Raw genomic sequence first — 24,876 nt, forward strand, 5'->3', positions numbered from 1 at the left:
AGGACCCATGGTCGCAACTCGCAACCGACCATCAGTCGAATAAATTGTTTCCAAATTTAGGCTTGGAAACTTGGAACGCTTTTGATCAGTTTCAGTATTGTTATTGACAACACAATAATTGTGCAGTTTGTTGCACTTAGGGCCGGTTTATCAATATGTAGTTAAATGCTCCTGTTAGCTACCTCGAAGCTAAGCTTAGCTGATAGTCAATGTTACAGTTACTATTCAAATCGTTTATCATACCCTGACTGATGCTAATGTTTAATAACTGTTAGTTAACTAAGGTTGGCATAAGTGACTATTTCAGGGGCTTGTTTTTATTGGAGGATTGATTTTCAAAAATGACAACTGCTAACAAAAAGTTCATGAGTTATACATAATAACCTATATGAGTTGAGAGGGCATATGAAAAACGAAAATGAGCAATAAAAGAACATCCAATTTTACCGAAACAGACAGATCACTCCTAATAAAAATTGCCAATTCCTATAAATTTATCATTGAGAACAAAAAAAAACTGATGCCATCACATGGAAGAAGAAAGAAGAGGCCTGGAAAAGAGTTGAATTTAATTTTAATTCCTCTACATCAGGACCTGTAAGTCTCTACCTCATCTAATTCTTTGAAAGCATCATTACGTTCATTAACAATGTAAGGTCTTCTTTGAACTCCAATATATCCTCATCTTCGTCATTCAACAAATGGAAAACTTCTTTAATCAAACAATTATAGTAATTAACCCTTTACTTGCAAAAAGTATTTCTCAAATTATCACAAAAACATAAATAACCTAATTTCGCATGCGCGACCACATAACCACAGAATATCGGAACTGATATTCTGTGACATAACTGTCAGCTTAAATAAAAAAACTATCACTTTCTAGCGACTGTTACGGTCACTGAGACTTCAGCTACCAGTTGATGGTAACATGATAACGAAAAACAATTTGACTAGGAGCTAAGACAAAACCATTAGTCAAATGAGGTTAGCTGGCGATTGATAAACCGGCCCTTAGGCGCCTTTTAGTTGACTGCTACATCCCACTGAGTTGATTCAGTAATTTTGCTACACAATCCTAAATAAGGTCACAAAAAACTACACCGTGGAAGGAATGGAATGAATCGAGAATTTTTTCGCGTTCTCATTCTCTCTCTTGCATTCATACTTGACATTTTTTACTTTTATACTTGGAATCGACATGTGTAGTGTGAGGTATTGTTGGGCTAATTCGAATTAAAAATAATCGACAATTCGATTATCACAATAATTCGAGATATCAAATCGATTATATCAAGATAATTCGAATTTGTTTGAAGGTGATGACAAAGTTTCGTGGTGCATTTCATTAGTTCGGACTTCCATTGTCAATATGATATAAATTGATTTGAAATCCCTGAAAGAAACTATAAAAAATTAAAAAGATTAGCTGAAAAATAATAATTACCTATATCAATCAAAAAACGCTGAAATTACAATTAAATAAAATACAAGCAACAATCAAAAAATTGAACTATTACCACGATATGAAAATTAAAAAAAATATTGACAAGGAATGAAAATTTAACAAATGAAAATTGAAAGATTCCAATCCAAGTTATTTTACGACGTTTCGATTGTTAGTATCCACAATCGTCTTCGGGTTATCTGGACTTTTCAAACCAAGTTCACCTTAGTTTCAGACAGGTTGGACCCTGGCTCCCTTACCCTTACGGCTGGCGTTTGTCAGAGGGACAAATGGGCCATAACTGATCATGGGATGGCGGCATGAATGTCCTCAGACATCAGTACCGCCCTTCACGGTGAAACCCCTACCTGGCTGGGGTGTTGTGGATGAAGAGATTGTTCATCTGTTAACGGGAGACATGAGAGCCTCATTAGACAGAGTGTCTGGGCCTTCTATATCGGGAAGGGTCGTCTACAGCATAATCTATAGCTTCCCTAACTAACGTGGACTTATTCCTCTGAGCATTTGAGTGCTTTCACCTATCCCCTATTCCCTTCTCCGCTTCATCAGTTTTAGCGGGAGCTGGCCATTTGGCGGGAGTTGGTCGTATTCCGCTTGATTATAGGTTTCCATATGTTGCGTATCTCTACGCTAGGTTGGCTGAATGCGTTGTTGTACAACATATGTGCGGCTTCTTTGAATTTTTTGAATTTTCTCCTCAACCAGTGTTCCTCCTTGTGGATGATTTCAGCTTGAGACCACTTGATGTTATGTTGATAAATCCAAACATGCTCTGCTATTCCCGATTAGCTGGTTTATCCTTGCTCAAAATTTACAAAAAAGTCAGTGGTGTTTTTTTTTCAATATTTTTGGCTGTGGTGCCCACTGAGACGCCACTGGACCCAATAATTTCAATCTAGATCGGGCCAAATAAGCGCCTAATTACTTCAAATAACTGTAGTAAATTTCAACCAAATCGATGTAAGAATATTTATGATATTTTATAAATTCCGTTTTTTTTAAACTTCAACTTCTCAGGAACGAAGCAACTCCAAACATATATGCATGGAAACTTTTTTCCCAAAACGACCTAACGAATCACCCTCTGAAGTTTCGTACCGTAGTTAGGAAACACCCTGTATGTCTATGTCTTGATTTCATATTCTTCCTTTGGCAAACAGCACTACAAACTACAAGACGGACTGAAGTTTTCCGACACTATAAGATATTCAATTTCTTCAGTGTTTTTTGTTGTTTTATGCAATCATGATTTGCTTTAAAAAACCGTCAACGATTATTCAGAGACGATATAATTGAATCTAGTCCAGAAGTCACAAGGACTTCTGGAGGTGGACTACTGCGATGCTCTTGCTTGGAAACGACTTGCGGGATTGTCAATTGCATACCTAGCTCCGCTGCAATTTAAGTCACTTCCAACCTTCTTGTTTCTGTCCAATTTTCCGCTTGCTCTCTGTGGGACTGATATATGTCAACTATTCGTTGGATATATTTCGATATTTTCAGAATATCTATTTGGTTAGATTGAAGTGTATTCACCAACGGCTCCAGAAATTCAAAATGGAGTTGGTAAGCCGTTTTCCTATTGATACAATTGCCTTCGTTTGATATTTCAAAAGCTACTAAGGAGGGAGAGCAGCGGCATTCCTTATGGTCTAGCAGATCTGGAAGCATATCAGTGGTGTCAGTTATTGGGTGCTTGGAAAATCCTTAGAAGCTAATTGGTTTGAGAATGCCGTGGAGAATGTAGAAATGCCTTGAAAACTAAAAGAAACACAAAGGAATACAATACTTTCAGAAAGTCAATGTATGGTAGGAAAAACTAATGATCAAATCATTGATCCCAGTTTTTGTGAAGGATATACCTACTACATGGGAAAGTTGCCTGAAATTTTAAAGAAATTACCTTATGCCTGTCCTGGCCAATATTTTCCCCAATATCAGAACCAAATGAAAGTATTTGCACCACAATGATGCACCTCTACTCTACCCTATGCACGCAATGTCATCGAACTCAATAACTCGATGTACATGTGTTTGCTTTATGTCCTTGTGGTGATTTTATTTTTGTTTCTACAGAAATATAAGTGGTCTTCGTTTTGAACCAATATAGGCACTAGTGGTTCGAGAGATGTACTTTTGTTACAGAAAACCTTCTAGACTGGACGTTGTTGTTCAGAAGTTGCCGAAAAAAAATACCCTTCGTGAAAATTTCTATTGATTTCAATTTTCAACCTATCTATGACGAATCATGTTGCCTATGCTGCTAGTTTTTTGATCTAATACAGTCTTCAGTATTTGGACCAGACGTTTAATGAAGAGGTATGTTTCGAGTTGGAGAACTTTTTCCTCATTGATCTTATTTTCTTGATTTTTATATTCGTCTCAATTTAAACAGTTCAAACTTGATTATTTTTTTTACCGTAGTATGCGCTGGTCAGGCCCTATCCCCCGAAACCCCCATACATTCGGGAGGGCGCGCCAGCATTAACAACCAACGACCACTCTCCCCACAACGTGGGTCCGAGAATCAGGTGCCCTGAGCAAGCGCAGTGAGCCAAAAATGACAGCCATCTGCATCTGTCCATCTGAGATTTCTGCCTTAGTGCGGCAAGCCGGTATGAGACGGCATCATTCTACTAAGGACTCCAATAATCAGAACAACTATCTTGACAGAGTGATCTGGATAGAGTCTGCGAAGTTCGAAAAGAAAATCTCGATATTTTATCGGTTTTTCCTCCTCTTTTCGGACGATATTCGTCTCGTCAGGAGCTGAAAACTCCACGACAGATATCGTCTTGCTCTGGTGGTCGAGAAGGACTACATCAGACTTATTAGCTTGTATGAGCCTGAGGGTGGGGAACGAATAGTTCCAATTAATTCGGCTCTTCTCGTTCCCCACAACGGATTCAATATCCCCCCGGAGCGTAGAACAACACCGGTGTCTCGTCAATACCGTAAGAGTGCCGTAGATGGTAACATAGCACTCTTATGGCCGCGTTATGTCAATGGATATAGGCCGAGACCGCATATACTGGACATGCTGATAGCAGGTGCATTAGGGTCTCGGGCGCGTCGCGGCAGGCCCTGCACCTCATGTCAGGTACCTCTATACCCATCACGCGACTGCGGTAGACTAAGATGTTGAAGACACCATCCTGGCAAGCCATGATGAACCCCTCAGTTTCCGACTTCAGCCCACTCGACCTGAGGAAAGCAAAAGTCAGGCGCTTTGATATTATCATTATTATAAGAAATTAATCGTAATACACATCGTCATGTTGAAGAATTTGCAATACTGCGGAAGGGACGGTATCTGACGTTATTTTGGAAACGCTTTAGATCCAATGTAATCAAGTAGGTCGTATGAATTTCATAAAAATTTCACAGGTATGATTTGTTATGAACTTTTTTTGTTATATACCGTGTAATGATTAAAATGGATTTCAATATAAGATGACTGTCAGGCTTAGAAAGCATTCTTTCTCACGAATCAAACCGAGGAAAACACGGAATTGGAATCGTCTTGGCCGACGTAGCATTATTCATCTATCTTGGCCCCGTAGAAAATACAGAAATAAAACCTTCGCGTGGATCCTCGAAATATTAAGGTCAGCCACGCTTAGAATCGAACAAAGGCCGTAGCCGAGATAACAAACGAAACTCTGTTCCGCCTCGTTCGACTGGAGAAAATCGGTCCACGCTCCAAAAATCCGACCATCCTTGCCTCGCACCAAACGCCGAGCTGACTGTTCACCCGTCGTCCTTGGACGAAACAGTTGAAACGGACGTTATCAATGCGACCTCCCGTTTTCTCGGAGAGGAGTCTTTGGGGTCCATGAATCAGATATAGAGTGCATTTCTTTAATGTCCTCCCTTTTATTTTTTGAACGGGTCAAATAAAAAAATTGAAATTTGGGATAATGAAATTACAGCATGAATACTTTATTTTGAAGTGACATTGACAGATGAAACTTCCAAGATGGCGACTGGGTGCCATCTGGGAAAAAAATTAAATGGAAAGGGGGATCTTGTGATATATCATTTTGAGGCTCCTGACGAATACTTCACAACCCCAGAATATGAAGTCAATATCTTCACCTACTACAAAATGGCGGAACATTTAATGATTTCCTGAAGACAAACACATTAATATCGATATTACTAGAAATATTCCTTTTTATCTGCCATATGGCAATTCCAACAACCCGATAAGGTTTGTTGAGTTATTTTTTGTTTATAAAAACCACAAAAAATGTCAGTTCGACAATGAACATCATTGTTCAGTTAGAATATTCTTATTCAGTTTTCGGTTTTACTAGTAGAAAGGTACCACGTCAACAATCTCTAAAATGGTCAATTCCCGTCCATTGGAAGAAAAAATTGAAGCGATTTTTATTTACGGTGCGACGCGTAACTTTCACGAGACCGAAAGGATTTTCAATGAACGTTTTCCGAATCGTCCTATCTGTAGAAAATATTTTAGGGAACTTGTATTCAAATTTAGAACTACATACATAACGTACGTAAAAAGCTCCCAGGTCATTCGTCCATTCCAGAAGAACAGCAAGTGCAAATAATTGGTGAGATGGTAGTAAATCCTGAACAGTCTACTTATTCCGTCGCGAATGTTTGTGAGGTGTCTCCTTCTACTCTGTGGAGACTTTTGAAGAGGAATTATCCATACAAAATTAAAATGGTACACCAATTAACTGAAGATGACCCTGATCGAAGAACAGAATTCTGCGAAATCATAACCGAAACAATTGCAAGGCATCCTACCTATTTCCACAATATTTGTTTTAGTGACAAATGTACATTTTTTTAAACGGCAATGTTCACAGACAAAATTGCCGTTATTGGAGTGACACCAACCCTCACGTTGTCCGGGAAACACATACCCAATATCCAGAAAAAATCAACGTTTGGGCAGGAATATTGGCAAACCATATTGTAGGACCTCTATTTATTGATTGAAATTTAACAGGGGAACGGTATTTGAATATACTGGAAACTACTGTTGACCCTCTCATCACTGAAATCGTCGAAGCGAATCCTAATGAATTCGATATGGATATTGTATTCCAGAAAGATGGAGCACCACCACATTACTCCAGACAAGTAAGAAACTATTTGGATAATACTTTTCCCGGTCGTTGGATTGGCCGTCGAGGTCCAGATTTGACACCTTTGGACTTTTTTTATAGTGTTATTTGTAGCAAAAGGTGTACGAAACTGAACCTGCTTCAATATTGGATATACGGCAGAGAATAAAAAATATTTCATATGTCATATGTTCATATGTCAAGCATTTCGAACATCTTCTGAACTGACCTCAAGCTTATTACTTCATATTATGTAGTTAAATGTCAATGTATTCAGGCAATTATTAAAAGCTTCGCCATTTTGTAGTACTTGAAGATATTGACATTATATTCTAGGGTTGTGAAGCATTTGTGAGGAGCTTCAAAAAGATGTGTCACGAGATCCCCCCTTTCCATTTAAATTTTTTCCCAGATGGCACCCAGTCGCCATCTTGGAAGTTTCATCTGTCAATTTCACTTCAAAATAAAGTATTCATGCATTATCCCAAATTTCAATTTTTTGAGTTGCGCTTATACAGTTGTACTGTATTAATTTTAACGACCACTTTTAAAATTTTGCTGGTTCAGGTGAACCCCCTGCATTTACATTTCTACCATATTCCCAAAACTCGACAATCTATTAGATTAGATCGATTAGATCTAGCTATTGAAATTTGCGTTTAAACTGCGTTCCAACCACGAATCAACAGTTTTCGAATGTAAAGTTTGAATTGATTGGTTGATTTATTAATTGAATGTGCTGTGAGCGGATCTCAAAAAAGTAAAGTTGGTTAATCAAAAAAGTGAATACGTCTAACTTTACTTTTTTGACATCTACTCACAGCATAAGAAACCAATCGATTCTCACTTGTTTTATTTAGAAAACTCCCCATTCGGTGTGGTAAAAATAAAAAGAAAAATAATCGTAATGTAATTAAAATTGAACATTAATAACGTAATTTCTACACTACAATGACAATCACAAAATAGTCATAATTTTAATGGGAGGGATATACTTGTTGATGGATTGACAGCAAATTATTATCAATATTTGGCTTCAGTTTTGTTGCTGTATGCTCAGAACCTGGAAATTTCATCATTTTTTCTTGAAGGAATTTGATGAAACATTTGAAGAAAGTGATAGGTATCCCAGAAAGTTATTCTATCTGAAATCATATCACTTTTGGTAATTTATCAAAAATTATGTTAAATTTCATGTATATATGTCGGCGATTTTATCTCTGTATTGTGGAGGGTGTTATATCTGTTTATATGAACAGTCAAATTTGTAAAATATTATTGTCAGAAAGAGATATTCCTTTCTTGTTTTTGCTTTGTTATTTGAGTTTTTCTGAATGATATGAGATTTTGTGTAGTTCTTTACAAAATAATTTTATGTATTTTTTTTTGTATGTCTTAGATAGGAAAAGATTTTATTATAAATAATTTTATCAGTCTTGGTATATAGAACCTTGGAATTTTTCTGTTGATCTGATGAGTTTGCAACACGAAACATGCTTTAGCTGGAAATATAATTTTTATAGTTTTTTCACTGCAAAAAATACGTATTGTGGTTCAAAAAATACTTTTCTACATTTCAGCATTTTCTACATAATATCCATACCTATCTTGTGGATTTCTCATCAGGGAAATATACCTATAAGTTAACTCATTCAAACTTTTTGCGTTGTCTGAACTTCATTGTTATCGAAAAAAAATCATGTAGGTAGCTTACTTGTACAGCCTATCAAACACACTAAAATGATTTTAAAATGTTCGCGGTTATTAAACTATTTCAGAAGATATGTGAAATAAGTTTTCACATTTATCCATTATGTTCCATCTCCAGGTAAGAATTTCGTGAAAACTTTACGAAGGTGCAAAATTTCATATTGATATATTGTTTCGTTCCAAACGAATTTTCCTACATGAATATACAGATTTATATACCACATAATTGAACACATTTTTCGAGTCGAGACATTCTATTGGAACAACCTATTTCGTTGAAAAATGAAAAAAATGGATCGCTTCGAAGACCTTTAGAATACTAGGTACTTCCTATATGAAGTCGAAGCATAATGTAAAGATTTCGTTCGTGAGAAATAATTTCGTCTCGCCAAGAACCAATAATCGAACTAGAAAAATTAATACTCCATTTCCAATGATAACCGATGTAGTATTAGCATTTTCTCTTCCGTTTGACAACATTAAAATTATTATTCCTTCCTAGATTGACAGGTACGTTCAATTATTCCTAATAATTGATTGGCAAACTACATAAGACCTCATAGGTATTTGGTCGGTATCTTGACTCGCGTATTAAAAACGTTTGAACAAAATTGTCACATCCTAAACATAGTAGGTATAGTTTATTGATATTGATAGCAATGTGCATGTGTGCAGGCGTTGGGATGGACGTTGATGATGCTCAAGAACAATTGAACTTGTCCGTCGCATATGACATAGTAGGTACCCTTATGTCACATGAAACAAAGTTTACTCAAAAACTGGCCGATGCTGATGAAATTTCTGAAGTTTCTTTTTCTTAAATTGTGTTGCTCTTGTATTTTATTACAAAATGGAGCGGCTTCTATCATATTTTATCAATTTTCCTTATGGCCTATCCCCATGCTATTTGTTGACAGTACAGAAAGTAAGACATAAACATATTTTATACGAAATACAAGTGATTTATTCTGTTTCAGGTTAAAGTGGTAAAATTCAGTTATATGTGGACTATCAACAACTTTAGTTTTTGTCGAGAAGAAATGGGCGAAGTTTTAAAGTCTTCGACGTTTTCTGCCGGCGCCAATGATAAATTAAAGTGGTAAGTCAGTGATTCGCGTGTGTGTGTGTGTTTGAGGTTAGGATTATTTTATTTGAGTAAGTTTTTTTAATTTTCGAATTATCTTCTGTTGTCATGTGATATGTCAAAAAGTACGATCCCCATACATATTTGCAGATGATACTACTCGAATGTATTCATTGTTCTTTCAAACTTGGGAAATATAGAACTGCTGACATTGGTCAGAGAAACATACCATAAACCCAGATAACAAGAAAACTTTTAGGTTTTTAGTTTTGGTGATCAAATAGTACCTGTGCAAAAAGCAAGAAAACTTGAAACTTGTCTTTGAGAAATAATTGAAAATTAAGAATCATGTGAACTCAATGACCGGAAATGCAATCATCACTTTCTCACAAATAGTTCAGAAAACTATAAGTAGTTATGTTATAGTTTGTTCTTGAATAACTGTATTTTTTTCTCCTTGCTATAAACACAGTATGTTTCTTGGAAAAATAAATCGTTACTAAATACACCAGCTCAATACCCCCTTTCGATATAGAATAAATACTCCAAAATATACTGAAAAATTCAAATGATCATGCAGATCAAAAATTTATAATAATTTGTTCGAAGAAATAAGTAACCGCATTCCAATCAGCATTCAAAAGAAACTATTTTCTGTTTGGAATAAAAAATTTTGCAGGCTTTCCAGTAAATTATTTCTGATACTCTTATTCTTTTTTCTTCCTTTTTATTCCATTGTTTAGAGACATTCTATACTAAGAGCACATGTTCCTAGACTCATATTTATTTTTTACATATAATTGATCATCCTCTCTGATTTATGTGCAGGAAATTTGTTACTTGAGATGAGAAAACAGAGTATGTATGCACTATCGTTGTATAATTCTATGTGATTGTATTATGACATTGTATTTTTTTTCATCAGCATAATAATAAAGATCTTCATTATAATAAACTTGTCCATAATGTTTCTCAATTACTGCATTAACTGTTAAAATCATAAATAACTATAAATAACGAGTATGAATATTGAAGTTTTAAGTAACTAATTATTCTTTTCAAAACTTCTTACATTTTTTTAAACAAATTGTTTTTTTTCAGGTGTTTGCGAGTGAATCCGAAAGGTTTAGACGAAGAAAGCAAAGACTACCTATCATTATATTTGTTATTAGTGTCGTGTAACAAGAGTGAAGTTAGAGCCAAATTTAAATTTAGTATATTAAATGCAAAACGTGAAGAGACAAAAGCGATGGAAAGTCAGAGGGCCTACAGATTCGTACAGGGCAAAGACTGGGGCTTCAAAAAGTTCATTAGGAGAGACTTTTTATTAGACGAGGCCAACGGTCTACTTCCTGATGACAAATTAACTATATTTTGTGAAGTATGTAACTTTCATTCCCCTCAATAATTGAATACTAATTATACTAATCATTTTCAGGTTAGTGTCGTAGCGGATAGTGTAAATATTTCAGGTCAGTCGAATACAATTCAGTTTAAGGTACCGGAATGTAGGTTATCGGACGATTTAGGTTTACTATTCGAAAATCAGAAGTTCAGTGATGTCACATTATCTGTTGCGGGTAGGGAGTTCCAAGCTCACAAAGCTATTTTGGCAGGTAAGGCAATGACTATTTTCAATTTTACGTAAAAAGCTATAGAAAATTGAATTTGGGATGAGCGGTATTTGTGATTATAATAGATTGCGGGAACATAACTAGCATTACAAGTGATATTGCAATCATTTATAAGAATACCTAAGTTTCAACAAATCAACATTTTTGTATGAAAAATAAAGTGGAAATATATAATGTGCAACATTGGGTATTTTTTATCAGCAGGCAATTTTTGATGAAATCGATGGCCTAATAACAAAAACAAAAAAAGTTTACTATTCAAATAAAGACAACTGTTTTGGAAACCCAGTCTTTATTAAAACATTATTGTTTTATTATTTCTCTCAGAATTATAACATTGAAATGATTCAAAATAAGTTTATGAGGTATGTACGAGTATTTATTAAAAACAAAACAAAAATATTGTCTCTCGACGCTCGTTTTGCTAATTGTGTTACCCTCATCCACCAACACTCATTCCAATTATGTTGTTCCTTGTAAAAAAGAGCTAAATTTTGGCACCTCAGAATTATGGTGAAATATTGTTAAACTAAATCTTCAATATTTCAAAAAATAAAGACTCATCTTCGATATGACAGACATTTAATCATATTATGCATATTATGTGAGTCAAAATTCCCAAAAATACTTGGGTATTAAATGTTTCAATAAAATAACAACTTTTATAGGGATCAATAAAAGTAGAACTGTAATGAGGAATGAACTATATGATTTCTTGTTGGATAACTTCTTCTACAGTATGGATGAATTTCTTGCTTTTAGTGTTTATATAAATGACTTACTTTATTTTATACATGTAGTCTTCTCTTTTAAGTTTGTACAAGATCAAACATTTGTGTTTTGTTTTTAGCGTTTTACTTTTGACTAGTCCAATAAGTTTTCTCATGTATTTAGTCTTGTAATTATGTATGTGTGAAAATTTTAGTGATGAATAAAACTATTTCTATTTCTATTAATACACATTTGTGACAAGTCAATGAGGTATGACTAATAATAATGTTAGTGAGGTAATAGAACATAAAAACAATCATAATTAAAAGAGTATAAAGTCATATTTTATAATTGAGAACTAAGTTAAGTTTAATTGAAAAACAAATACAAAAGATATTAGTCTATGTAAGATGAGTTCATGAAATCTTGGATTGAATGAAAAATTTTTTTTTTGAAAATGGCAGTACTGGAATGTGTAATATCAGTTGATTGTTAAGCTAAAATCTAGGAGGATTCACATCGAAATTTCAAGTATAATTAGCGACAGACTATGTTTCCATGCATTTCTGGTAGGATAATTGTGAATGTGTGAGTTGACAGGAAGTGTACCTTTTATTTTATGAATCTCTACAAAACTAGAAAGGCAAAGGTAAAACTTAATAAAAATGAAGAAAGGTTTGCATGGTTTATGGAAAGAAGTTATATACGGCATGAATAACAATCAAACCACATTTTTATTTTTCAGTAGCATATTTGATACATTTTTTAATTATAGTACAAACAAGTTTTCAGGCTTGCTCAAAATTCTTTCATATGAACAAATTTTGGCTCCTAATATACTTCTCGTGAATAATTGACCATATTATTCCTTGTAAAACAGCATGCCTTTGAGAATATCTTTAGTCAATTTGAAGGAATTTTGCTTATATGTTTATTTCTTTAGAAACAAGGATAGTTTCCACATTCTAGCCCAAGGTTATTTAGAATTTGGAGACCTTCATGTTAACTGTGAGATTTTGGTGTTGACTTATTTTGCTATTCAACTAACCTAAAACCTCTACTCTGTTTACAACACAAACACTTTTCCCAAGTAACCAAATCATTCAATTTCCAGCGCGAAGTCCTGTTTTCCAAGCGATGTTCGAACACGAAATGGAGGAAAGGAAACACAACCGAGTAGATATAACAGATGTCGATCATGAAGTACTGAGAGAGATGCTGAGGTTCATTTATACCGGAAAAGCGTCGAATTTAGAAAAAATGGCTGACGACCTATTAGCAGCAGCAGATAAAGTTCGTTTTTCATTTTTTATGTTTGAATCTCATACTTTAACATCGTGCAAGTGAGGAATATTCCAGTTTGGAAACCCGTCCAAGAGCCTAGAACATCCTTCTTGATTGTTTTAATTGATTTCAAAAATTATTATTTTCATGGTATCTTGAAAATTCAGAATTTGAATGAATGTTTAGAGTTTGAGATCATAGAGTCCTATTTTTTCAACTGTTTCACAAGTTGTTTTTTCAGTATGCGCTGGAAAGGTTGAAGGTGATGTGTGAAGAAGCACTTTGTACAAATTTATCGATAGAGAATGCAGCAGAAATCCTCATTTTAGCTGATCTCCACAGTGCCGATCAACTGAAAGCTCAGGCCATAGATTTCATAAATACGTAAGTTTTGAATCTATTGTTTTTGGCATGTATCTTGTTGGTTTTAAATTTTGTGTAGGATTATATCCACAAATTTGAGTCTTTTAATGGGAATCTTGTAAATAGTAAGAGATGTAGAGATAAGGTGCCACTGGACCTAATAATTTCAATCTAGTTCGGGCTTATTACTTCAAATAACTGTAGCAAATTTCAACCAAACCGGTGTAAGGTTTTTTTCTTCAAGGCCCTGTATCTCAGAAACGAAGTAACTCAATACTTATGTTCATAGAATTTTTTTTAAACGAGCTAACGAGTCACCCTCTGAAGTTTCGAACCGTAGTTAGAAAACACCCTGTATATTGTGACGCCCGAAAATGTTATCGTAAATTGAAACACGTGTCTCGGTTTTGTAAACTTTCAAGTGGAAATCTCACATCAAAGTGTTTTTTTTAATACGTTATAATGGATTTTCATCAAGTATAGGCAAGTTCTATCACAGTTTTACACAGTTTCACTCTTGTCATCTCATTCAAAAGATCCCTCACCATATAAGCTAGTTAGCTGGATTTAAATGGTCGAGTTTGAATGGGGGTAAGTAACAATAAACCCTTGCAGGTTAAAGTTGAGGATCAAATAGACCCACTCACTTTGGACCTAACCTGACCTACTCGCTGATAATGTAGCTTTGTACACGTAAAATTATTTTCAAAATTGATTAGTTGTTTTTGAGTGTGTCCATTAGGAACAAACAAATCTTTTCTCTTCATAATACTGATTTGGACCATGTATCCAATTTTAATGAATGTTGGTACATTAGGGTAACCTAAATAAATGAAGAACTACTTTTCTTGACGTGATTATTGGCTCAATAAATCATGTGCACTGAGTAATCCTAACAATCCAAGTATGTCAACCTTCTGAATTCGAGTTTATTCATCAATATTATTATGAATACTCATGTTATCAACCAGAAAATGTTATTGTGTAACAGATGTTTTCATTTCTGGTGTTTTTCTATTGAGAGGACTGGACTTTGATATTTATCAGTTGACTACAGTCGTAATGATTTTTTTTTTCAGTCACGCCACGGACGTTATGGACACTCCGGGTTGGAAATCGATGATCCAGACACATCCCCACCTGATAGCGGAGGCTTTCCGTGCTCTCGCGACCCAACAGATCCCCCCAATAGGTCCGCCGAGAAAACGCGTCAAGCAGAGCTGAAGTTCGTGAAAGCCGCAGTAACGAAATACTGAATTGACTGCTTTAATGTGTTCAAAAAAGAAAATAAAAACAGAATAGAGACCCTCTTCGAGTGCTGTTGTTAGTGTTAGGCGTCTTAACGTTTTTTTTTTGTTAGTGTAACCTTATTTTTTTTGTATAATGAGTTTTCATTCTGGACAGTGAGCATGGATGTTTTCGTGGTCATTCGGAAGCTGTTGTTGGCGTTTCAGGCTAGTAAACTGGTATAACTCGGAAAACAATTAAACATTTTCAGAACTCTCCAAACATATATTTGATTTTTCGTTGAAAATACTTTCATAGACTGACTTCGTTTCTTTAATGTATATTTTTGAATCCACACAAGAGTCGGGTCAGTTTCAAAGGGTTCTTTTCTATTTTACCTTTGAATAATTTTATCTTTCGATGATTGTCCATTGTTATTTATTATACATAAGAAGGAGTTGTGAATGTGTTCTTTGTGAAAAAATATCGATTTTCTGTAATAAATTTCACCAGATGATGGATACTACAAATAGTTGATAATTCTGTGAGGGCAATGTATAGAAATGAATACGTGATCCAAAAACATAATGATAATAATAACATAAAATATAAAGTAACCATCGTGGCAGTTGTGGAATTTAAATGTTTTTTTATATGTGGAAAAGATCCCTCGTGAATCTTATGGAAAATATCTCTCGGTTAAAGGCTGGAACTTTACAAAAATGTTCTCCAGGTACATGTTCATGATTTTCAAGGACAACGTTACAATGTAATTAATTCAGTTGAATCAAAAAAAAGGGTGATGAGAATGTTCTTCAGAATATGCTGTACAAAAATTTTATCCCAAATGTTTGTGTCAAATTTTCTGAGTGAGCTGATTCCTACTTGTTTCAGACTCGGTAAATTTTATTGAAATTTTTGTTGAGTTTGTAAGATGCCTTTTGATAGTGTCCCATCTCATTTTCATCTTACCCATTTTGCTGAGGGGTAAATTCGTTACTATAACTTCAACTTCGCAAATGAATCGTTCTGTATTTTGAATAGTAATTTTTCGAAAACAAGAATTAATTTGAATCATCAATTGTTTTTTTCACTGGACCGAATAAATAAATACATATGTAGGAGTTCACCTGGCCTAGCACTGGAAAAAATACCATCAAAGGTACAGGTTTTCTTTTCATATAACGCTCAGTTCTTTTTCTATATTACAATGTTTTAAGTTTTTTTTTTTTTTACTGAATCTACAACAAAATCTCTATCTTCAACAGTGTTTGAAGTTTTTAGAACTATAGTAGTAAGGAATATTTCTACTTCTGTAGATTACCAACGAGACCGCGTTTGATGAACACAACTTGGGAAGACTTACAATTCAGAACAAGATTGCAACAGTTAGATATATTAGTGAAATCTAAAGAAAGTTCACGTGATTGTTGTGCATATACAAGATTGCTTATATGTGCACCTGAGTCCAACTTGTCTTTTGAAATCATTTAATGTTGGCTAGTGCCGAACATAAGTTTTGAATAGCATGTTCTGAAAACTACTTGAACAAAGTTCTATTGGACGTCATTCCTGCAATACATTGATTTTTATCTCTTTTTCACTGGTGTGAGTGACCATTTGGATGTTGCTCAATATTATGAACTCCTAACGATCTCTGGCCTCAACCAAATTAACCCGTTTGACTTAAAAGTGAACTCTTTCGAGAAATATTCAAATATTATTAATTAAAATTTTTGTTACGAATTTATAATGAGCACGTTGGTTTAAAATTATTTTTATAGTGGTTTCCCGAAGCTTACTAATAATTTACAAATAACACCCAAGAGGCTTCTCGAAACTTTTTCTTATACTGGGAAGCGTGAAAGTTAATTTTTTGGAAACATTTTCTCATTCACGAAATATAAAAAACGTGTTCAATATAAGTTTGGATTTGATTTCCAGAAATGAAGATGTGTAAATGTTAACCCCGATTATTTGGAAACATTCCAACTATAAAGATCGGAACGTGCAATAATTAAACAATTTTGCCAACAAGCAGCTCTCCGTAGTTTTCCAGATGACAGACTATTATTTCAAAATAAGTGTTAGATGGTGATCAACACTGCTACCTCAAAGTATTGTAAACAACATTTTTCAAAAAGAGTATTTTTTTTCGTCAGGTGTTCATACAAAGTTTTTTTTAAAACGTCCTATATGCTTACATTGATATGTGTCTCAATATCCGCATGGTGACCTGGTGAACATCATAACTCTAGAATGCATATTTTGCGAGTAGAGAATGATTAGGTATAACGTGGTGATCCTTGTTCTAAGGCACTTCAAAATGCTGCCTACTCAAGCAAATTGCAATCTAATGAATTGAAAATTTATTTTTATAATTAATTCTGTCAAACACCGTCTTTGCATACATAAAAAACGGAAATGTAGGTTAGAAGAAAAAAAATTATGTTCGAAAAGATATCCAGCTCACTGTGCTGCAGAAACAAAAACAGAATTGTGATATAAATGACCACAGCTGGTTCCTAATCGAGGGACACTCGACCTCTTTACAATAATAATTTTTAGTTTTTAGTGTTGTTCTATCTTGATCTCTCCTGGTTTAAGTTTAAGATCGAAATTCATCGCAGTTTCAGATACCTTTGTCAAGATAATTGTAAATCAACATTGGAATCTTTGTGTTTTTTGTTTTTAGTGCAACCTGAACTTTGCTGCATTTCAACATTTTTTTTTATTCAGTTTCTAATGTTTCGTGCATATTATTACACAATTTTAAACAGACAGAATCCCAGTAAATTTTAGGGTGCACTTATTTCAGTCATGTCCGACTTCGTTTGTAAACATGATTTCTTTGAATTTATCTTTCAGAAATTTGAAAATGTTAATTGAGCTTATGAAAAAATTGGATTTTTCTGTTAAAATGTGGAAGAACGAACCATTCTTTGAGAGAAGTTATAATCATCTGGAAAGGATTTGTATATTTTTTTGAGTCTTAACCTTCCACATTGTGGAGAAATAATTTTATTGTAAATTTTGGCTTGTCTAATAAAAGCTGTTATCTATAAGAAAAGTAGCGGAAGAACTCAAAAATATATTGAAATAAAAAACGTTCCTCGTTAACACAGTTCAGGTAAATTGTCTTCAAGACATTCTCTCAAGTCAGAGAATAACATTTTTCGAATTTTTTCTATTTGAATATTAGTTTCTCCTGTCAGTTTTGTGTAACGTCCATTGTAATTGACCTGAAAGAACAGTGTACCAGATGTAGGATATGAATTGTTCTTGCAGCGAATAATGTATCAGTAAGACCACAATAAATCAAATGATAATTTTATATCAGATAGGGACTGCATGCTGCTTGGGTAAGACCATGTTCAATTCTCACTTCGTATTTTGTATCCAGTATGTGTTCTTGAAATATATTCTATTTAAAATTATTCACATTAGTGAGGAGTATCAGCAATGAAACTGATTATTGTATTTATGAAACCTCCACTCGATAACCCAAGGGAAGTAAGAATTATCCCAAATACTTTAAAAGCTTTGGGAGTTGACTAAAATGTTTCAACAAAAAACTGTTTGGCAAAATTTCAAAATTGAAAAGTGACTGACTGAAGAGGGGATTACAAGGACTTTCAAAAGACATCTTATTCGACCACGAATGGTACTGAATCATTGTATAGAGGGCAATAATTTTAGGGTGCAAGTGAGGAGTTGAAAATATAACAGAAAACAGTGTCCATCTCCCAATGATGAAAAAATTATGGGTTACTTTTTTTTTTCTAATTTGACAGCATTCCTTGAGGCTCTTTTCTACTTTCAAATCACTATCCTGTATATATGAGGATGATGATAATATTGACATGAAATAATAATCATATAATAGGTATTTATAAACACATTTCAAAATAGTTTCATAATTTAAAAGTTTGAAATAGAATAAAAATAACATGCACTTTCAAATTTTGATTTATTATGCTATTAAAGATAAGCTTTGTAGTAACATCTAATACCATTTTAATGTTGTTTGTTAAGGTGTATATTGCAAGTGAGGTTGACATGCCCTTTTGTATATGGTGGTCAAATGGAGTGAATATCAGTACAACCACAAATAATTTTCGAAATGATTTTGTAAAAATGTAAATTGGAATCATTTCTGGAAAAATATCACAGAATCATGTTGATTTTGAGATTACATTGGTACTTTACGAAAACCCTCTAGTAACTAAACAGTTCAGAGATTGAACTGTTCTTGAAGAGTTTAATGTTCATTCAGACACTGTTTTTTTTTGTCAGGGCAATCCATATTTGAGTAGGAAATTTCTTCTTGATAATTTTCTTCTTACAAGTATATTTATTATCTGCAGTTATTATTCTCTCACAATCCACAATTCAAATAAATGTTAGCTGATATCAGTACAATGATTTATTTTCCAAAAAGTATATACAGCAGCAACACCTACAATTGTGTATAAACATTGGTTAAAATAACAATGAAAGGTATACATTACAAGCTTCAGGAGAGCTAACCATTACAAAGAATATGAAACAAATTTATACATGAAAACTTATTCAAAATGAAAGCACCCTTGTTTATTTTTCAGTATCAAAATTCCAAAAACCTTTTTAATTTGACCACACCACTGGATTCACGTGGTATTGTAACATTTTATGTCGAAACTATATTGAAATGCATTCTTCATTAAAAAAAGTTACCGGAATAACTTAAAAAAAAATATACCATTTATTTATCCCACCATTACATTTTCGAAATCATCAAAACTCTGACTAAAATACATTTTCGAACTTTTCTTACTTATAATTTTTTAATGATCAATAGATTTTAATGAAACCTGCTGAATTCATTGGAATAGCCTGAATTTTGATGGAAGTTCTATAAATGAATTGGTATAAATTATATGCCATATATCACTTCCTCGTAACTTTTTTTAATGATTAATGCACTTTCTCGTAATTTTGATGGAAACCTTTTCAAAACTACATGATACCGTGGTGTGATCAGATTTTAAAAATAATTTGTTTTGATTTTCAACATTGAAAAATGAAAGTTGGTCGTATATACGAAAATTCATTAATGAAATATACGAAAAATAAAATAATAAAAAACAGAAATTGCATGAATAGAAAATAAAAAAAACATCAAATAAAGTGTAACTTTGTGTTCAACTCTTTCAAACTAACCTCTAATTTTTTCAATATTTGGGAGGTTTTTTTGTATTGTGTTGCATTTCTTTGTATTGATTTGAATATGGGGGCAGATTCAGTTTCTGAAATAGCTTAATTGATTTCCTTCATTAACATATTCACAAGGCAAAATAAATTGGTAAATAATTTTATCTTTTTTTTGTAGGAAGGAAACTGTTTCTAGCAAGATCAACATTCTCTTATTAAGATGGTTAATGCTTTCGCGGCCGAGGTTTTCAGTGTCTCTATTTTCTCAATGGTTATTCTGTACCAAATCATGGAAGGTCAAGAACTCAAAAAAACTGCTCTAAAAATGTTTGCAAATAATATTATTTTCAAAATTGTTCAATTTTATAGAAGTATATATATTGGTCTTTTGATTAACCAATTAAGTTCAGGACAAATATATTGAGTACAGGAATCCAGTGGAGTTTACAGTTACAGTATTACTTGATTAATGAATTCATAAAATTGTTAAAATAACATTTTATACACAAATTGCATTTAATTGGAAAACAATTAAGTTTTCTTTTTCTTCCACAATTGAGTAGGTTTTTCGTTTTTTTTTTTTTTTAATAAAAGTCATAAGCTCTAATATATCTTTCATAGAGGTGAACCAAAGTTACTGTTAAGGACATGTAATTGGCTTAAACTTGTAAAGTGATTGTATGTATAGAAAAATCTTTTGAAACCGCATTTGTTTTGTATTGTCTTGTATAAAATTATGCTTCGTTTTCATTTAATTTGTAAAATTAGTTGTGAATTTGTGATAAATACAATAACGCAAAGTGAAAATGTTCAATTAAATTTTGCGAAGATATCTATGAATTGTTATTTAACTCTTATTTATTTTTATTTATTTTTCTGTTGACCAGTTTTGATACTTTCAAATGAGGTATAATTTTTGTTCGCGATATATGTACATATATGTATTTATATATATATATATATATATATATATATATATATATATATATATATATGTATGTATATATATAGGTACATATATATATATATATATGTATGTATATATATAGGTACATATATATATATATATATATATATATATATGTATATATATATATATGTATATATATATATATATGTATATATATATATATATACATATATGTATGTATATATACATATATGTATATATTTATATATATACAGTGTGCCCCATTTTTAATGGAAACCCCCCGTCTAAAATTTGAAGTTGTTAACCGATTTTAATAATTTTTTTTGTTTTGAAATGTCAAGTACTGAAGTCTACCTTGGGACAAAATTTGAAATTTTTATTAAAGTTTCAGGGCATACTACGATATTTTTTCTTAGTCGAAAATCGGGATTTTTTTATTGAAAAAATAACTACGCCACTGGATTAAGAGTGCCTCTAAACAGGTATGACCAAAAATATTCATATTAACAAAGTTATGACAACTCAAAAATTCGAAATAATGAATAAAAATAATTATTTTTTCAATAATTTAAAATACTGTTGTCCGGGTTGAACCGTGTCTTTAATTTTCATCTTTTCAACGTTTCAGCTCCTGCTTTGGAGCCATTTCCAGGAATCACTTGGAATTGTACTTACATGACTCGTAATCTACCTTGCCCCCAAGTCTCATTACTAGCTCTATGCTTGCTGTGTTACGCTCTTAGAGTGGGAGAAGGGAGACTGAAAGGACACTTACGAGGAGTATGCACTGAAAATAAAAGATGATGAACCAAAAACAAAATTGTACTAAATTACCTTACTCAAATATTGTATAAAGGCAAGGTACTGCTAATAATGTTATTGACCGTCACCCAAGGTTGTGAATTTGGAATACTCTCCTCTGCCAACGACCCAGCACAGTAGGATCTGTCAAATGCCTACCGGAAAACATCTATTTCTCTGGTTAATACCACAACAGACACTAAATTATATCCGACAGACATTTGTGCAAGATTTCTCACAGAGAAATAAAATCAAAGAATTTGTTTACGCACGTATCTTTCTCTACCATTTTTTTTCGGTTGCTTTAGAAAGTATGAAAATAAAATATGGCGTAAACATTCTATTAAGAGCCTCTTCTGTGTGTGAGTGTGTCAATATTTCACTCAAAGTAAGTATTTATGTATGAATCTCTCCTCGACACAGTGGTCATACTAATGATTTCTGGCAAATTTTTGGATGCTTTATAAATAATAGAGATAGCACAGTATGGTTTGAGCACTCTTGTAAAAAATTCTCTCTTAGAATTAGCGGGATCTTTTCAGAAACATTTCCTGCTAATGTGTACTAAAGATATTGGTAAAGGGATTGGTCTCTATGAAGGGTAGGTGTAGTGGTGAGGTATGAGCATGTGATGTGCCTGAATAAATTCGTGTGCGTAGTTGAAGTGAGGTAATGTTCTTTGAATATTCACTGGACATATAGTAAAACCAATAATGATTGAGAGTAAAGCGCGTTGTCATATCTAAATTTTACGTTACCAGTTATAGCAGAATCAAAATATAGTAAGCAGTAGAGTTGTAGGTTGTGGCAAATTATAGATAATACACAATACTAGTACGATTAAAAGGTGTTATGACAAAAATCAGTAATGAGCTTGTAATGAGTAATACTTATACATTTCCTGATTACTGATCAGTTAAAATTCATTATTTTCTGTATAGTGTTAGATATTTATTACAACTAGTGGCAATGCTGTACGCAACAATATTTCTGTCTTTGTCACTTTACCGTAACTTCCATCTCATCGTTGCAGTCCTCACTAATGTACTTGCAGCCATGAGCGTATCATTGGTTTGTGAATTATACAACGTGAATTGTACGTTTTACAGTTAAGTTAGTCAGCAATCGACGTGTTGTGATAACAATTGGTGAAAATAATAGTGCTAATAAGTGTTTAAGCGTTATATAATTATATTTCTACACCGTTCTCAAACTACTCAAAAAATGGGAGACATGGTCGGGTAAAACGGTCGGAGTCTCGGTCAGTAAGAGAAAAACAAATTGTACTGCGAGTATTTCACTGTCTTGAAAGAGATCATCAGCCACCAAAAGATGACTTTGTGCATATGTGCTGTAATTCTACATGTGTACCTCCGAATAACCAACCGGGCATTTCTACATCATCAAGTTCCACAATTACAAAAGATAAATTAGTTGATATGTGCTCTGATTATACCGGTGTACCAAAATCATCGATTTACAAAATACTAAGAGAAGCAGAAATTCATGGGGACGTACAAACGCCAAAAACTAGTAGCGGACGAAAAAAAATCACAGTTGATGAAGAAGCCAAAACCAGTATACGCAGAACTATTCAGTTTCTTTTTCAGAAATGAGCTGCCCACACTACAAACAGTTCTGGAGGCACTTAGCGATCATGAATTGGTCCCAAAAATGGGTAAAGAAACTTTTAGGAAACTTGTACACGAAATGAAATTTACGTAGGGAAAAGTTGACAGGAAAAGTTCTCATTGAACGTCAAGAAATAATAGCATGGAGAAGAAACTATCTAAGAAAAATTGACGAATTTCGGAAGCTCAAAAAAAAATTGTACACCATTGACGAGACATGGGTTAACCAAGGACATACGGTCAAAAAGTATGGCAGGATGGTAATATAACAAGTGCACGACAAGCCTTTATTGAAGGTTTGTCAGTTGGGTTAAAACAGCCATCTGGAAGTCGTCTGATAGTTACGCATATAGGAAGCGACAGTGGATTTTTACCAAATGGTGAATTAATATTTAAATCTAAGAAAACAGGCGACTATCATGAAGAGATGAATGCGGAGGTGTTTGAAAAATGGTTTGAAGGCATCATTCAACTTGTGGAACCTGGGTCTGTCATCGTCATGGACAATGCCCCATACCATAGTCGACATTTAGAACCATTACCGAAACAATCATGGAAAAAAGCAGCAATTCAAGAATGGTTAATTAATAAGAACATCCAATATAACAAAGATAGTTTAAAGGCAGAACTACTTCAGCTAACAAAATTACACACAGACAAATATAAAAAATTCGTTAAGTCGTGGAATTACAGTTTTAAGGTTACCACCATACCACTGCGAATTAAATCCAATAGAATTAATCTGGGCGCAAGTAAAAGGATATGTGGCACGAGAAAACAGAACATTTAAATTAGTGGACGTGCAACATCACCTACAAGAAGATATTCGAACTGTTTCTGCAGAAGACTGGAAGAAATGCATGCAGCATGTTTTAAAAGAGGAGCAAAAAATGTGGGACGTAGACAACCGTATTGAACACAATATTGAACCAATCATAATTCACTTTGATGATAGCGGTAGCAACAGTGACGAATCTGAGGTTGAAGATTAGACGAAAATTTGTACATTTACATTTATATTATATTCTATTATCAAAAATTTGTAATTTGTATTTTCTAGTACCCTGACAATGAGTTTGAGTTACTCGAAAGCTTGAGAATAGTTATAAAGAGTTCACTTATCAATTGCTGCAACCCAATAGTGAAAATATATATATATATATATATATATATATATATATATATATATATATATATATATATATTGTTATTTATTAATATTGTTAATTCATTTGGTACCTACTATAATTACCACGATTATTACTCCGTTTTCATAAGGCCCACCTAATGACTACAACGATTAGGTAAATTACGATATTGCAAAGTTTTAATGAAATAAATAAAAAATGTGTATGAATATTTTAACTAATTGTACTTAGAATTTTTCTTTCATTCTTAACCCTCTCAAAAATTAATAAGCACGCCCCCGATTTGCTGTCAACGGGGATTACTTCTACTCTCAATCATTATTGGTTTTAGTATAAGGTTGAACTATCTTATACCATGAAGAAACCAAACCAAAAAAATGTTACTAGTATTAAGAATTTCAACTAAAGTTTTGATTTTCCCCACTATTCCATTACGAAGATTCCCCCAAATGAGATGAAATGAAAAGTATAAACTGGAACAAGGATCAAAGAGTAAAAGAGCACATGGCCATTCTGATATCAAAACTTCACATTTAAGTAATGAATTGTAATTTCATAAGATATCAGCCATGTCTGAAAATACAAATTC

At 33.3% G+C, this 24,876-nt stretch overlaps 1 protein-coding gene across 1 annotated transcript in view; it reads left to right on the plus strand.

Moving 5' to 3' along the window:
• rdx (BTB/POZ and MATH domain-containing protein rdx) overlaps positions 1 to 20,358 on the plus strand; it is a 42,543-nt gene extending 22,185 nt beyond the window's left edge. The window contains exons 2-7 of the mRNA XM_023165625.2: positions 9,258 to 9,379; positions 10,466 to 10,745; positions 10,803 to 10,980; positions 12,824 to 13,002; positions 13,235 to 13,377; positions 14,436 to 20,358. Of these exons, the coding sequence (XP_023021393.2) occupies positions 9,258 to 9,379; positions 10,466 to 10,745; positions 10,803 to 10,980; positions 12,824 to 13,002; positions 13,235 to 13,377; positions 14,436 to 14,580 (1,047 nt within the window). The 3' untranslated portion in view covers positions 14,581 to 20,358. The remainder of the gene's footprint in view (positions 1 to 9,257; positions 9,380 to 10,465; positions 10,746 to 10,802; positions 10,981 to 12,823; positions 13,003 to 13,234; positions 13,378 to 14,435) is intronic.
• The last annotated feature ends 4,518 nt before the right edge of the window (positions 20,359 to 24,876 follow it).

This window comes from Leptinotarsa decemlineata, unplaced genomic scaffold (assembly GCF_025532065.1).
Source record: "Leptinotarsa decemlineata unplaced genomic scaffold, Ldec_3_MD MMD2_tig00026328_RagTag_RagTag, whole genome shotgun sequence".
Classification (NCBI taxonomy): domain Eukaryota; kingdom Metazoa; phylum Arthropoda; class Insecta; order Coleoptera; family Chrysomelidae; genus Leptinotarsa; species Leptinotarsa decemlineata.